This window comes from Corapipo altera, unplaced genomic scaffold (genome assembly GCF_003945725.1).
Source record: "Corapipo altera isolate COAL_440 unplaced genomic scaffold, ASM394572v1 193, whole genome shotgun sequence".
NCBI classification, from domain to species: Eukaryota; Metazoa; Chordata; class Aves; order Passeriformes; family Pipridae; genus Corapipo; species Corapipo altera.
In genome coordinates this window covers 756,657-770,453 of record NW_020884996.1, presented here as the reverse complement: position 1 = coordinate 770,453, position 13,797 = coordinate 756,657, and the positions used below count along the sequence as shown (strand labels likewise).

Here is a 13,797-nt window from a genome sequence, read left to right as displayed (position 1 = left end):
TCTGTTACTAAAAACCCATGTTGTGCAGAGAATGTTATCACTAAACAGTTGAGTTGGAAATACAGCACAGAAATAGCCCCTGTTGAAGCCAAATACTGTTGAGTGTTCTGTAGAAAATTGAGTTTAATTTAACTAACCTTCAGGCACAGTTTGAAAACCAGTAATCCATTTTTCTGTAAGTTCCTAAAGTTCACTTTATGAAGGTTTTACTCTGCATCAGTGAAGGAGCTGAACAGTTTAATAGGATGGTGAAAACATGCTGAGTGAGTTAGGAATGATATGTGAATTTGATAAAGTGCCAAGAGGAAGATGTGCTGGGAGGGACCTTCCACTCTGCAGCCTCCAAATGCAGAGTAACAATTGCCCTGCCATGTGAGGGAGAGATGTAGAAACCCTGGGATTGTATGTTCAGGTATAACCACAGGTGTGGACTTGACTCACACTATTATTCCTTATCCTCTGCAGCACAACTCTGACTTCTCAAAGCGTGTTTTTCAATTAAGAAAGTTTCCTGGAAAGTTTAAAGTTGTGTCATCTCAGCTCTGCCCTGTTAGCCCATGAGCAGGGAAAATTCTGCTTCTCATCACTCAGCAAGATCCTCCTCTAAGCAGAAGGTTAAGCCCTGCATTGAAACACAGAATATTGAGCAAACTGTAAATGTTTCGCTTCGTTATCGACATCTTGTAATTCACTAAGACAAAATTTGTATTTGCATCCGACCAGTGAGGTTTTATTTGCCTTGAAATATAGATCTTAACCCTCTAAATTCGAGTTTGCTGTGGGGTAAGAAATGAGATAAACCCTTTGTATGGGTGGAGTTCACTCTCAGTAACAGCACTTGCTGTGGTAAACCATTTTGTTCATCATCTCTTTTTGCTGAAGTGAGTCCTCGGTGTGGTTTGGGTGCACCACTTGGGTAACTGCTGAAACTGCTGTGGTTTCAGAATAGGACCTGTTGTGCTTTTTTTCTGAATTTTTTTCCCCTGAAACTATTAGCAGAAAAATCAAATAAGGGTTACAACTGTTTGCCTGCACTTTCGTGCTGCCGTGCCTCAAAATGGTGAACAGGGTCGTGTAAAAATACAACATTTTCCAGCAAATAGAAGATTAATGCAGTCTCAGTTACTACTGAGAGTGTATTTTGCAGTGTTAGAATTTTACCAGTGTCCCTTCAGTTCAACTGGTGACTTTTTTACATGGTTTGGGTATTTTTGCTTCACATTATAAAAATACTGTACCCACAGTCTTGACACGCTAAACATGGAAATGCAAAAATCTTTGAGTGCTTAAGTGTACACTCACTACTCTGGGAGACTTACACGTGGTGTAAGCCAGCAAAGATGTCAGATAGATAAGTCTGGTGTCGTTATTACTGATTTGTGGTTAATAAATGAGTAAATTTGAACTTCTAACTGAACCAAACAAACTCCTGCCAGGCCTCAAACCCATTTTTGCAGAGCGTGGCAGCATAAAAGAAACTGTAATAACGTACAGAGGGTGGTGAAAGAGGGCTTTGGATTCGTCAGTTGGACTCAGAAAGGGGAGGGTAACCCAAATTCTTATTAATAAATCCCTTGGGGTGGATTAGAGTGAGACAACACTGAATAATTGGTGTTTGTAAACATATATATGTAGGGTTTATTTTGGAGCAGTTTTGTTTCCGAAGTTAAAGGGGTGTGTTGCTGGTTTGGGTGTTATTATTTGGGTAATATTAAAAGCATTAAGATCACTCTTAAAGGAAAATGCATAAGGGGAAGAAAGGGAAAGACAGGATAAGGGTAAGGGAGAGTAAGGCACCTGCACCCAGGATAGCTGGACAGTGGCACCCACTTATCTGATCTGAAGGTCCCTTGGCAGCATTCAGGGAGGGCTGGGCTTTGCTGCTTCTTTTCAGTTTGCAAAAGTCTTCTGGTGATCTCAGGATGTGTAAAATCATTAACTGTTTCAGTCTCTTCAAACTCAGGATATATTCTGGGATTCTGGGGTTCCAGGGCTCTTTGAGGGGCTCTTCTGGGTGCTGGGACTGGTGTGTTCAGCTTTGGTGCTGCCCTTAAAATTGCTCTGCAAGAAAGAAACCCCGTTGTATAAGGGTTTCCCTCTTTCACTTTTTCTTCAAAATAACAACATTATCACCCAATTCTGTCCTAACACCTGAAAAAAAATAGCACTCAGAGTGTAAAATGAAAATTGTCCTTATTATTAGCACTAACTCTTGTGACATGGTGACATTTCCTCTACTGCAAAGTGATTCTTTGTGATCTTTTGTGAGGGTGAAGCACAAGAAACCCCGATGCTCTGTGCAGGTTCAAAACCACCAGAACCTTTGTGCAAGAACCTTAAACAGGCCACCCAGAAAAGCCAAGTTTGCTGAACAAATACGTTGCAAACCCGGAGTTTGTGTTAACAGTCACCAATTCCACAAAGTGGTTTCGGTAGCAGAAGGTTTAACCTAAGAAAAGGGCAGCTTAAGAGGGGTTGGGTTTGCCTCTGTCACTCCAAATTGCTTTGGGGCAATGCAGGGTGGAGGATATGAGGGGGAATTTTCTTGCTGGTAAGTGGCAATAGAGGAAGGAGGGAAAACGTAGAGGGCTTTTGTTTTGTCTTGACCTTCAATTAGAAATGCAGGTAATTTAATTTTCTTGCAGTTCTCCCAGACCAGGTTGGACAGGGCTTGGAGCAACCTGGTCTGGTGGAACCCATGGCAGGGAATTGGAACTGGATGAGCTTTAAAGTCTCTTCCAACCCAACCCAGCCCATCCCATGACCTCTGTTGGTAGGAAAGGCTGGTTGTGGTGAAGGGGGGTCTGTGCTTGTGAGGAGAGCAAATATTGCTGGAATTTCCTGTGTATTGGGTCACTTACTTCCATAAAGGACAAATCACTGGCCTGACCTGCTTCTCTTTAGGAGTCCTCCATGTGGTTGCTACCATGGGGATCCATATATCCCTGTCACATCTGTGATCCAGGATGGAGCATGTGCTGAACCATGACCAATTGTACTGGAGGGAGCTTTGAGAGGTCTCCTTTATCCTCCAGCTTCAAGGCAGCTAAACCAGTGGGGTTTCTAGAAACCATTTCTCAAACCTCATGGACATGGTGATGAAATGCAATAAGTTCCCTGGGCAGTCTGGAGTATCCTTAAGTTTTCAAAATGTTGTGGATTGTCTGATGTGAATCTCTCTTGGTCCAGTCTGAATCCATTTGGCTTTCTCCTGATGGAAGACTTGCCTCCAGGACTATGATCAGGTTCCCCTTGAACACACTCAAGACAAAACAAATCCACTTCTATCTCCTACTGCACATGTCTTGTTTTCCATGTCTCTGTGTGCTTGTTCAGCTGGGGGCTTCCTTGCTTCCCACTTCCCCTGCAGCTCAGTGCCTGTATTGCATCTGACTCTGGCATTGACACTGCACTGCTGAGAATCTGCACGATTCCTTCAGCTCCCTGGAAACCTGATCCCTTCACTTCCCTGTACACTTGATTCCTTCACTTCCCTGTACACCTGATCCCTTCAGCTTCCTGTACACCTGGTTCCTTCAGCTCCCTGTGCCTGTTGACTTTTGGGAATAGAGTTCCTTGAAAGCCTGATCCCTTCCTGATCCCTGTACACCTGATTCCTCAGGTCCCTCAGTTCCCTGTACACCTGATCCCTTCAGCTCCCTGTACACCTGATTCCTCAGGTCCCTCAGTTCCCTGTACACCTGATTCCTCAGGTCCCTCAGTTCCCTGTACACCTGATTCCTTCAGCTCCCTGTACACCTGATTCCTCAGTTCCTTGTAAACCTGATTACTTCACTTCCCTGTACACCTTATTCCTTCAGCTCCTCTAAACCTGATCCCTTCACTTCCCTGTACACTTGATTCCTTCATTTCCCTGTACACCTGATCCCTTCACTTCCCTGTACACCAGATCCCTTCAGCTCCCTGTACATCTGATTCCTCAGTTCCTTGTACACCTGATCCCTTCACCTCCTCGTACACCTGATTCCTTCACTTCCCTGTACACCTGGTTCCTTCAGATCCTCTAAACCTAATCCCTTCACTTCCCTGTACACCTGATTCCTCAGTTCCCTGTACACCTGATCCCTTCACTTCCCTGTACTCCTGGTTCCTTCAGCTCCTCTAAACCTGATTCCTTCAGCTCCCTGTGCCTTGTGACTTTTGGGAATAGAGACCAGCTGAGTGCAAGGGAAGATGGACTTTAGGCTGGCCCTGGGGTAGGAGAGGCTGAGCTGGGATTTAATGGCAGCTGCTGGATAGGTGATCAGTTTAGCCCAAGTTTTCTGCTCTCTTCCTCTTTGATAAATGAGGATTTCCACAGATCCGAGCAAATATTATGAAGTTCCTGAGCAACAGCCAAAGTACCTTAAAAGCTCCCAGGCTGTGGCTGAGACATGTCAAGTACACCCTCTCAAATCTGGGGTTTGTGCTTTCCTAGTATGATTACTCTGATGGGAATACATTATAAGATTCCTGTTAAATTATAGTTCAAAGAATTGGACATTTCAAAACAGATGATAACTTTACTGCAGATAATGTCTGTGATTCAGGTTTTATACAGAAAGTTGTAAACGTTTGTTTTAAGAATGTTTGTAGATTTTTCCTTTATCAAGTACACATTGTAATCAAGAGTATATGTAATCCAAGTATATGTAATCCAAGGAGTATTTTCCCTGGAAATTGGGTGTGTACTTGTCAGGAGAATCTTTTTTTTTTTTTTCTAAGAGACCAAAAAAATACATTTATCTGTTTGGTTATTTGACCTCACAGAATAGTACTTTTGGCAAGGAGAATTAAAAACTAACCACTGAAGTTTTAATTGCAACAAAGAAAATATACAAACATTATTATATTACACAATAATTGCTATGATTTCATTTGTTATTGGGGTGGAGTAGAAGAACAAGCAGTCACCTACAAGAGGTGGGTTGCAGAGCAAGCACCCCAGAACGAGGTGTTTTCTTAATCAGTCTCTTTTTCCTTGTAAAAAAGTGGTGGTAGAAGGATAAACCAGTCCCAGGAAAAAAAAAGCAGAATGCAGACATTCTGTAAAGTCACAGCTAAGTTACCATTTAATCCTATTTATCATGATCTACCTTTAGTGATACATATTTTTACGTATTTTGCCTTTTATATAATCCCAAACTTAAACTTGAAATGCCTCTAATCCTGGAAAATCAAAGTCATACTTGTCAAATTCTTTTGACCAGGTGCCTTCATATTGGGTTTTATCATTTAAAATCTTGCTGCTATTAATATTTTGGTATGTATAAGACAATAACCCCCATTTAAATAAAACAACTGTTTGAGGTGATTTGCACTGAGGAATGAATACCATTATATTTGGTTAAATTTTCACCCCAGGGAGGATGGATGATGCTTAAAGTGTGTCAGCACAGTTTCCTATTTCAGGGCTTTGCATTGTCCATGGTAAGTAACTTCTCTTTTTCTCCTTTTGTTTTTGTTTTTTTCCTAAACTTTCCAGGTAAAAGCACTCCTGTCAGCCACCTTGGGCCTGCAGATTTTCCCAAGCCCCATGATCCATTCCAGCCATTTGGGGCTGACAGCAGTGACCCGTTTCAAAGTAAAAAGGGGTTTGGGGACCCATTTAGTGGAAAAGATCCATTTGCTCCCTCCTCTTCAAGTAAAACTTCTAAAGACTCTTCCTTGGGGTTTGCAGACTTCAGCTCTGTAAGTTAAGTTCCTTGTCTCAGCAAACCACTTTCTGCTCTGCTTGCAGCAAATCTGTTGGGTTTTTGTTTTACCTGCAAACCTACTGTTCCCTGGCTTCTGTCTCTCAGTTACCTTCATGCTGTCCTCATTGTTTTTGTATTAATATTTCTGTAATAAAAAGGCATTCTTTCAATAAAAGAGAAGTTTTTCATACTAAATTTCCAAGGGTTTACTTGCATTTAAATTATTTTAGCACAATGTGCCTTTACTCTCAAATTCTCTGTAGCAGAACCTGTGTATTGTTTTTGTTGCATGGAGGCTATTTTGTAAACTGATTTTTGGGAGCCAACGATGTAAAGACTCAAAAAAGCAATTGCTGAGAACGTTTCTATAGCAATTTCACCACATCCTGAGAAGCAAATCCTTAAAGGGAAAGTTTCCCTAAAGCATTTGTAACTGTTTGTGGAAAGAGTTCTGACAATCCTGTCACAACATTTGCTGTATATGATGGAATGTGGTCGTGGAGGGACACAGACCAGACAGAGATTGAAAATTTAGCTGCTGAATTTTGTTCCAGTTACTGGTATTTTAGAAAAGACAAAGAAAAAAAAAAACCAAAATTGTTTTGTTAGAACCAAGACAGAAAGGTCCACCCTGCCCTCCCAAAGACAGTCCCAGAAGGTTGGAAAGCAAAGCCAGGTGCCCGTTCATCACCCGTGTTTCTAAAGCCTGGCTTTGGTTTTGGTGCTGGAATTGGGAACCACTGTAAATGCAGTAGTGGTGTGGTTCTTATTGCTTCCAGGAGTGGATGGAACCTGTTCCATCCATCCACAGCCTCAGGCTTCTCCCTCCTTTCCCATGTTTTTGTTCTCTGACAGTAAAACATCCAATTTAATCTGCCCCTCAGCTCTGCTGGACACAGGTCAGTGTTCAACAAGTGGGGAGCTTTAAGCTGAAATCTTTCAGGTTATTTCTTTTTAATGTTTGGGTTTGGTTTGTTGTTTTTGTTTTGGTTTTTTTTTTCCTACTTATTATTTAATATTAAATGTGTATCACTTTCCTGTTTGCTGTTGTTTAGTTGAGGCCATTTGTTCAGATTTTAGTTGGGCCTCAGGGCTGTAATTTATCTCTTTGGAAACGTCCAAGTTCAAGGTTTTCTGTATGTTTGACCACAGCTGGTACAGCCTGTTGGATTTGCACAGTTAAATTCTGATTGTATTAAAAACTGGTGACATTCTTAATAAAAATAAGACGCAAAACTTGCTTTATCTGAAATTTCTTCCAACAACATCTTAATTTCTTCCTGCAATGAAAGCCAAATGATGGAATGGAATGACTGTTGCCCAGTTCTTACCATCTTACTTTTGCACACTGCATTTCTTAAGTTAAAATTGTGGTTTACTCTGAGTGATTGTATCAAATGATCAACCAAAATCTCTGATCCCCATCCTAGAGGGTCAAATTTGCTGTGCCATCAGGTTTTCAGCTGAGATTAACCTTAAAAGAGAAGGGAAAAGTAGGAAAAATGAGATAATGAGCAGTAGCCACTTGGTAATTCCTGTTCAGTGGCATTTCATCAAATGAAATAAATTTTTAAATCAGTTTTGTGAATTGATTTTTCCCTGCTATAACAAAAAAGAAGCATTGACTGAATTTGGCTGAAAAGAGAGAGATTTGATCCCTGTTCTCTTCAGTTTATGGGTTTTTTTCCTTGCCTATAACACAATTATGCTGCTCCACTTGACAATTCCTAATCCTTCTGTATGATGTTTTAAATGTACTAATTACCTTGGAATCACTGAGAATGTTGTGCTTCTCTTTGCCTCGTGGTTGGGAAACTTTTTATTCACGATGGAAATGAAAATCACTTTTACTTACAGAAGGTTTTTTGACACATGAACCAATGTAGGACTGAACAGTCAAATAACCCAATTTTTAATTGAAATCCTTGACTGTTGCAGAGAAAGAACATGAAAACCTTCACTAGATCTTAGTAGCACTCTATGAAATTTGCTTTTTTTTTTGAGACACTGGCAAATTCCTGCACCCAGAGCTTACCTATATTCTCCTTACATTCTTAACTTTGTTGCTGGCATTAAATACGATTCATTGGAACAAAACAGAGTCTTTTGGTAGCTCAGATTTTGGATATTTCAAGGTTCCAGCTGCAGTTTACAGAACAACAAGAAAAGCCACCTTTTTGTCAACAGAAAGTGTTTAAATTTCCAAGAAGCAGAACACAGGACTAAACTTTTTCTCCCAATGCAAGCTGGAAATTCAGTAAACACAAGTCAGTGCAGTTTTTGAGGTTTGGTTTCCTCATTTATACCTTGGGTCTGACTGTACTTCTGAAAAGGCAAAAAAAAAAAAAGAGGTTTTTGATGAAATTACACTTGTGTGATGCAGATTTATAGAATTTTTGAAACCTGGACATGTACAGAAAATTGTTATTGTATTAAATGACCTGTAAATTACCTTTTTCCAGACAATCAGTGGCATTAATTAACTGTTCCATATTTATTTCACTGAGTTATCTCCTGAAAATTTTCCTTTATGCCAACCACTTGTAATAAGGCCCATCCAGATTTGTTTCCAATGAATCACTTGCTTCTTTTTCCTTTTATTTTTTTTATTTCACTCAGCACTCTTAACCACAAAAATATAACTTGTGTCCCATGAACAAGTTATAATTGGGACTCTCTTTGGAAGCCTTATCCTAGGATGGAAGCTATAGGAATAAAACTGGTTTCTCAACATTTAAAAAACACCCCAGATGGTTTGACCAAAGCTTCTTGTATTTCTGGAAATAGTAACTGTTCATTCTCCATCCCAGCTTAAGGATCTGCCTGAATTCTTGGAATAAGCACAGAATTCCTGCTTCCATTTTCCATCTTTACCTTGAAAAAAAATCATCTATTTAAAATCTTAGTGAGCTTTTCAATCTTACCTGTCAGCTGATGTTATTTAAATGATAAATGATAGTAGTTTTTCTTCATTTTAAAAAGAAAATGTCAAAATGTGTGACACTTCTATTGTATTTCACTAACATAGAATGCAAGGGTCCTCCTCTAAATTTTGATGGTGATGAAAGCAGAGGTGTTACATGAAGGAATGTAGGGGTTTTTTTTGCATCAAATCATCTGAAAAAGCATCTTGAGAGAAATAAAATGAGGAATGACGAGCATAATTTAACTAAATGAGAATTGGACTTGGTTTGAAAGAAATTCAAATGGGCGGATTTATTTAAAAATACCTAAAAAAATATATAAAAAATAAAAAATTGCAGATACAATGCAGTATGGAAGAGGCAGGAGTGGGACCATCACATTGTGTATATGCAGCTAAACGAGGTCTAGCACTGAAAGTTGCATTTTTAATACTCAGTTTGATATTTTAGGTGTGGCTGTGCCAGCTCCTGGTGGCACCGTGGGCTGTGCTCAGTCACTGTGTCCCAACCCATGGGGAATTTTTGCACTATACATCCAGCTGAAATTTTTCTCCTCACAAAAAAACAAAAAAAAACCAACCAAATAATATGTTTTCCTGCACAAAAAAAAAAAAAACCAACACAAAGCAGATTTTAGAAGTGGCTCTAATGCAGACATTTGCATGCAGCTGTTCCCATCGGCCTCCTCAGCAACTGCTAAAATTAAACAGGAGCAGATTATATTTGAGCTTAAAATTGTTATGGTGTCAATAAAATAGCTGAAGATTTTGTGCAAAAGAGTTCAAACTTTTGCATCTTTCGGTGGTAAATACTGGAATATAATTTTGGACTAGTTTGGCTGCACTCTATTTAAATGTTTTTTGGGGGAGCCCAAACAGGCTTAGGAGCTGAATGTTATAATGTGGGATATTTCCTTAGTGTTCTCTGCTGAAGGAAATTGGATTCTCCCACATTATTTCTTACTGGAAAAACTCTGTGTGTAATTTATGAACAGTAACAGAAGCACTTTCTGTAACTTTTGCTTTGGTCATGAAGCTTCTCACATGTCAAAATCACTGCTCAGACCCCTCACCCTCAGCAGGAGCCACCTCAGTAAAACTCTGCAGTGGAGTTGCACAAGAGTAAAAAAACTCTTGGTTTCCCCAGCTATTTACTATTCTTAAAAATGGCTGTAGTTGCTGTGCTCCCAAGCCACTAACTTTGCTTTTTTTTGTTGTTTCTGTGGAGTTTTTCTTTGGCTCCAGTGGCTGTTTTCAGACCCACCTGAGCCGTGGATACAGGGATGTGCAGCCCACATGGCTTAGCTTCCTGCTGGGAGGAGGAAGAAATTAAGGAAATAAATTAAAGGAGGAAGTGAAGGCAGAAGAAAATTAAGGAGATAAATTAAAGTGAGGAAATTAGTGAGTGGATTTTTACCCTTAATCCAGAAGAACTGCCCTGAGACAACTCGGTGTGCTCGACCCGTGTATTTAACGAGTCAGCTTCATTGTGTTTTTTCACGTTATTTTTTCTGGCTTGTTGGCCAATTTTTTTATTTTTTTTTCATTTTTCTTTTTTCTTTTCTTTTTTTTTTTTTTTTTTTTTTTTAGTTTGGAAATGAGGAGCAGCAGCTGGCCTGGGCCAAGAGGGAGAGTGAGAAAGCAGAGCAAGAAAGACTGGCCCGGTTGCGGAGACAAGAACAAGAAGACCTCGAGTTGGCCATTGCCCTCAGTAAGGCTGACATGCCAAACTCCTAAAGAGGGGCTTGGGCTCCACCCTATCCAAGAGAAACCTTGGAAAATGGCTTTTGGTAAAAATACTAAACCCTTGGTTTCTGTTGTGAAAATAATTTTAGTCACCTTCAGATTTAAACAAGACCTGGCTGGGGGCGTCCGCCCGGGCTCTGTGTGGCTTCTCTCAAGTGCATAATCTGCAGGAAACACTGTAATAAGCTGTATTATATGTTCTAGATAAAAAATTTATTGCTTGTAAGAAATTTAACGTATAATCCTGAGATACTGAAAGTTTTCTTTTATCTGGAGGACAAATGTTGCACATAGGAAACTGCAACATGTGAACCTGGCTTTTTATAACCTGAATTCCATTGGGGGTTTGGAGGCTGCAGGATGAACTTCAAAGAAAACATCATAAAAAAGAGAATATTTACAGAATTAGCTTTCACTTGTTACATTTATTTAATAATTCATGGTAGCCTAATCAGTTTGTCACCTGCATCATCTATGTCAAAGCATAATTCATTGTTAGATGGTCCCTTTTAATCCAGAAGATGTGGCTTTTACAAAAGAATCTAGCAGTTTATATATGATGAATACAAACAGTGAACTGTGTGAAAGAGTACAGACTTGAAGCCTTTATGAATGAGTAGTTCTAATTTAAACATTTGTTTGTGTTGAGTTTTAATCATTGTATGTGACGTGGTAAAAGAGGGAGTTCATTCAGCTGTAGTAAACTGGATAAATCATTTGGCAGTTCAATTATGAAGTAAAATTTTGCTGTATCATAAGCAAAGGGTGGTGATACACGTTTGGGTGCTGCTTTCATGTGAAATCAGGAAATCAAGCAGTGGAAAAATGGCTGAGTTTGAGGAGTGTCCCTCCCTACAACCCACTGTACCCTCATTTACTCCAACACCAGCACAACAGCCCGGGCTGTGTCCCCACCTCTGCTTCTTGAATTCCACCAGTCCTATGGGGTTACAGATCAAACCTGATTTAGCTGAAATAAGGCCAAGTTGAATCAGTTTTTATTTGCCAAATACATATTCACACATAAGTTCTGGCAGCACTGGTGGGCTGGGTTGGCTCTGAAATCCAGTTTGCAGCCCCCAGAGCAGGCAGGGACAGGTTTTCTATGCACTGACTGCTTCCACCTGGAAAGGGCAGCACAGCATGTGTCTGACATGTCATACAAAAAAAATAAGGCTGTGAATTCATTACTTACTAAAAATGCCTTTTCTGATTACAGGAATTCTAAAACTACAGTTGTCTTTGCCTTGGACTTTTCTGTCTCATAGAGTAGGGAATCTACCCCAACATTTTTACGTGTCCTCAGTCTTATTTCCTGCCCTGTGGGAATACAAAGCTTAACATTCTGGGGGTTTAGTGATGCAGCCCTTATCTTACAACATTTTCTCATTTTTTGTTGTTTTTTTTTAATGTGGTATTCCTTCATCACCTTTAATGCATTTCTAGTTTTTATGTCCTTGCTTCAGTTACCTTTATTTTCATATTACAACAATAGTGCCTGTTCAGTGGATGCAAACAACCTCTCCCTGCTGTGTTGTGATTGCCTTATTCTGGATGCTTTCCTAATGCAGAGATAAGAATCAGATTGGATCATTTTAAGCATCTTGGTAGTTTTCAGCTCTGAAATGCAGCCAAGATGTGCCATTTGTGGTCTCAGGCTTTGGGGTGGTGGGTGAGTGTGCAAACACACACTTCCAGCCACCTTTGGGATGTTGTTTTTAGGAGTCACAATCCCCTCTTTGCTGTGTGTCTCCTGTGCTAATGGTACTACAAATAATGTGAATCTTTAATTCCCCTCACAAGGGGAGAAGATGTATTTCTAATATCAAAATCAACCATGTAATCATCTTTAATACTGTCCTTTAATGGCCCCTTTGGGATGCATTTCTAATTTCACAGAATCAGATTTGAAATCCCTTCCCACTGTGGTAATTTTTCTCTAAAATATGTAGGATTAAATGATCAAACATACTAAAATGTTGAAAAATTCTCTTTTCTGTTGGTGTGCAGGACTTGAAGTCTCTGAGAGCAAACTTGGGTCTGCTTGTAACTAACATGAGATAAAAAGAGCAATTTTCAAAAGCAAGTGGCTGCAGGGTTTCCAGGGAAGTTAAACAAACTATCCATGTGTAAAATTCTCCTTCTCACTTGGACCTGAGTCCTTGTGGGGTCTCTTTTGCTACAGTAAAACCGCTTTTGAGAAAGGAAACCCACTCCTGGAGCTCTGCTGGGATGGTGTCACTCCAGTGGGACAGGGTGGATGACTTAATAGCTTGATTAATTTTCAGTTATGCACCATAACAAGACTTCCTGCTGCTTTGTCAGGGCTCTAAAATACTGTAATTTATAATTCTTCTAAGGCAATGGGTTGGTGTTTTCAAGATGTTCAGCAGGAAGGCAGAAATGTGAATTAATCCAGCATTCCATGTAGTGTTAGGGCTCATTTTCCTATTTCCTTATTGACTCTTCCTCATATTTGCTTGGACAGTAACTGCAGATCAATGAACCAGGACAGAACATGTTCTCTATGCACAGTGTATTAGATTTAGGAACCCTAAGTTTACTGAAACACTCTTGATTCAAAATGTTGGCACTGCAGTAGAAGAAAACTTAGCTGTGATTTCTCCCCTTGGTATTTAATACATTTTCCACATAAAAAGGAAGATTCCCCACTGTGTTTCCCTCTGCTGTAACTCAGTATTTGTACAATACCTGCACTTGTTCTTTAAGGCAAAACTTTAGTGCAAGACATTGGTCTTCTTCCTCCAGAACAGTGAAATTTAAAGCACAAACAGACCTGTTGCTATTTGAGCAGAGAAAATATGTACAATGCAAGAGCTGGCAAATGTGAGTATCCCCAGTGCATATACAGTGTACAGTGAGATCCATATTATCTGTGTCTATGTGTATATATATATATATATAGTGTATTGTATAATGTAATAATAGTGTGTGTATATACTCCACATGTCCACATGCTCTGTCCAGTATATAGTTCTTTGTGCTGTACATAAAATGTGTATATACAATGAATATGTGGAATATGCAGATATATTCTGCATATTGAAGTTGTGTGTGTGTGTGGATTCTGTAACCAGAGATGGGTACAGAAATGGAATTTGTACAGAAACACAGGTTAGCTCATGACTCTGAGAATTTCAAAGTTCTGGTGAAAGAAAGAAAGGAAAAAAAAAACCCAGGAGAAATTATTTCTAATCAATTTGTTTCGATATTTCTTCCATTGGCATGAAAAACTGGGTTTATTAGCTGTGCCAAGTGTAGGAGAAACCTGGCAGAACGTAGGAATCATCTGCACTGGATGTGATTTCACATTCTTTGGAGTTTTTAAAGTGTCTCGTGGAATCTGGGCTCAACTGCTGATCTCACATGTGATGCTCATGTCATCTTTTCTTTTTTCCTCTGGGCCGAGGC

The 13,797-nt window shown here is 39.7% G+C and overlaps 1 protein-coding gene across 1 annotated transcript in view; it reads left to right on the top strand.

Moving 5' to 3' along the window:
• The window catches only part of EPS15L1 (epidermal growth factor receptor pathway substrate 15 like 1), a 39,945-nt gene extending 26,385 nt beyond the window's left edge, over positions 1 to 13,560 (top strand). The window contains 2 exon segments of the mRNA XM_027666600.1: positions 5,486 to 5,691; positions 10,210 to 13,560. Of these exon segments, the coding sequence (XP_027522401.1) occupies positions 5,486 to 5,691; positions 10,210 to 10,356 (353 nt within the window). The 3' untranslated portion in view covers positions 10,357 to 13,560.
• The last annotated feature ends 237 nt before the right edge of the window (positions 13,561 to 13,797 follow it).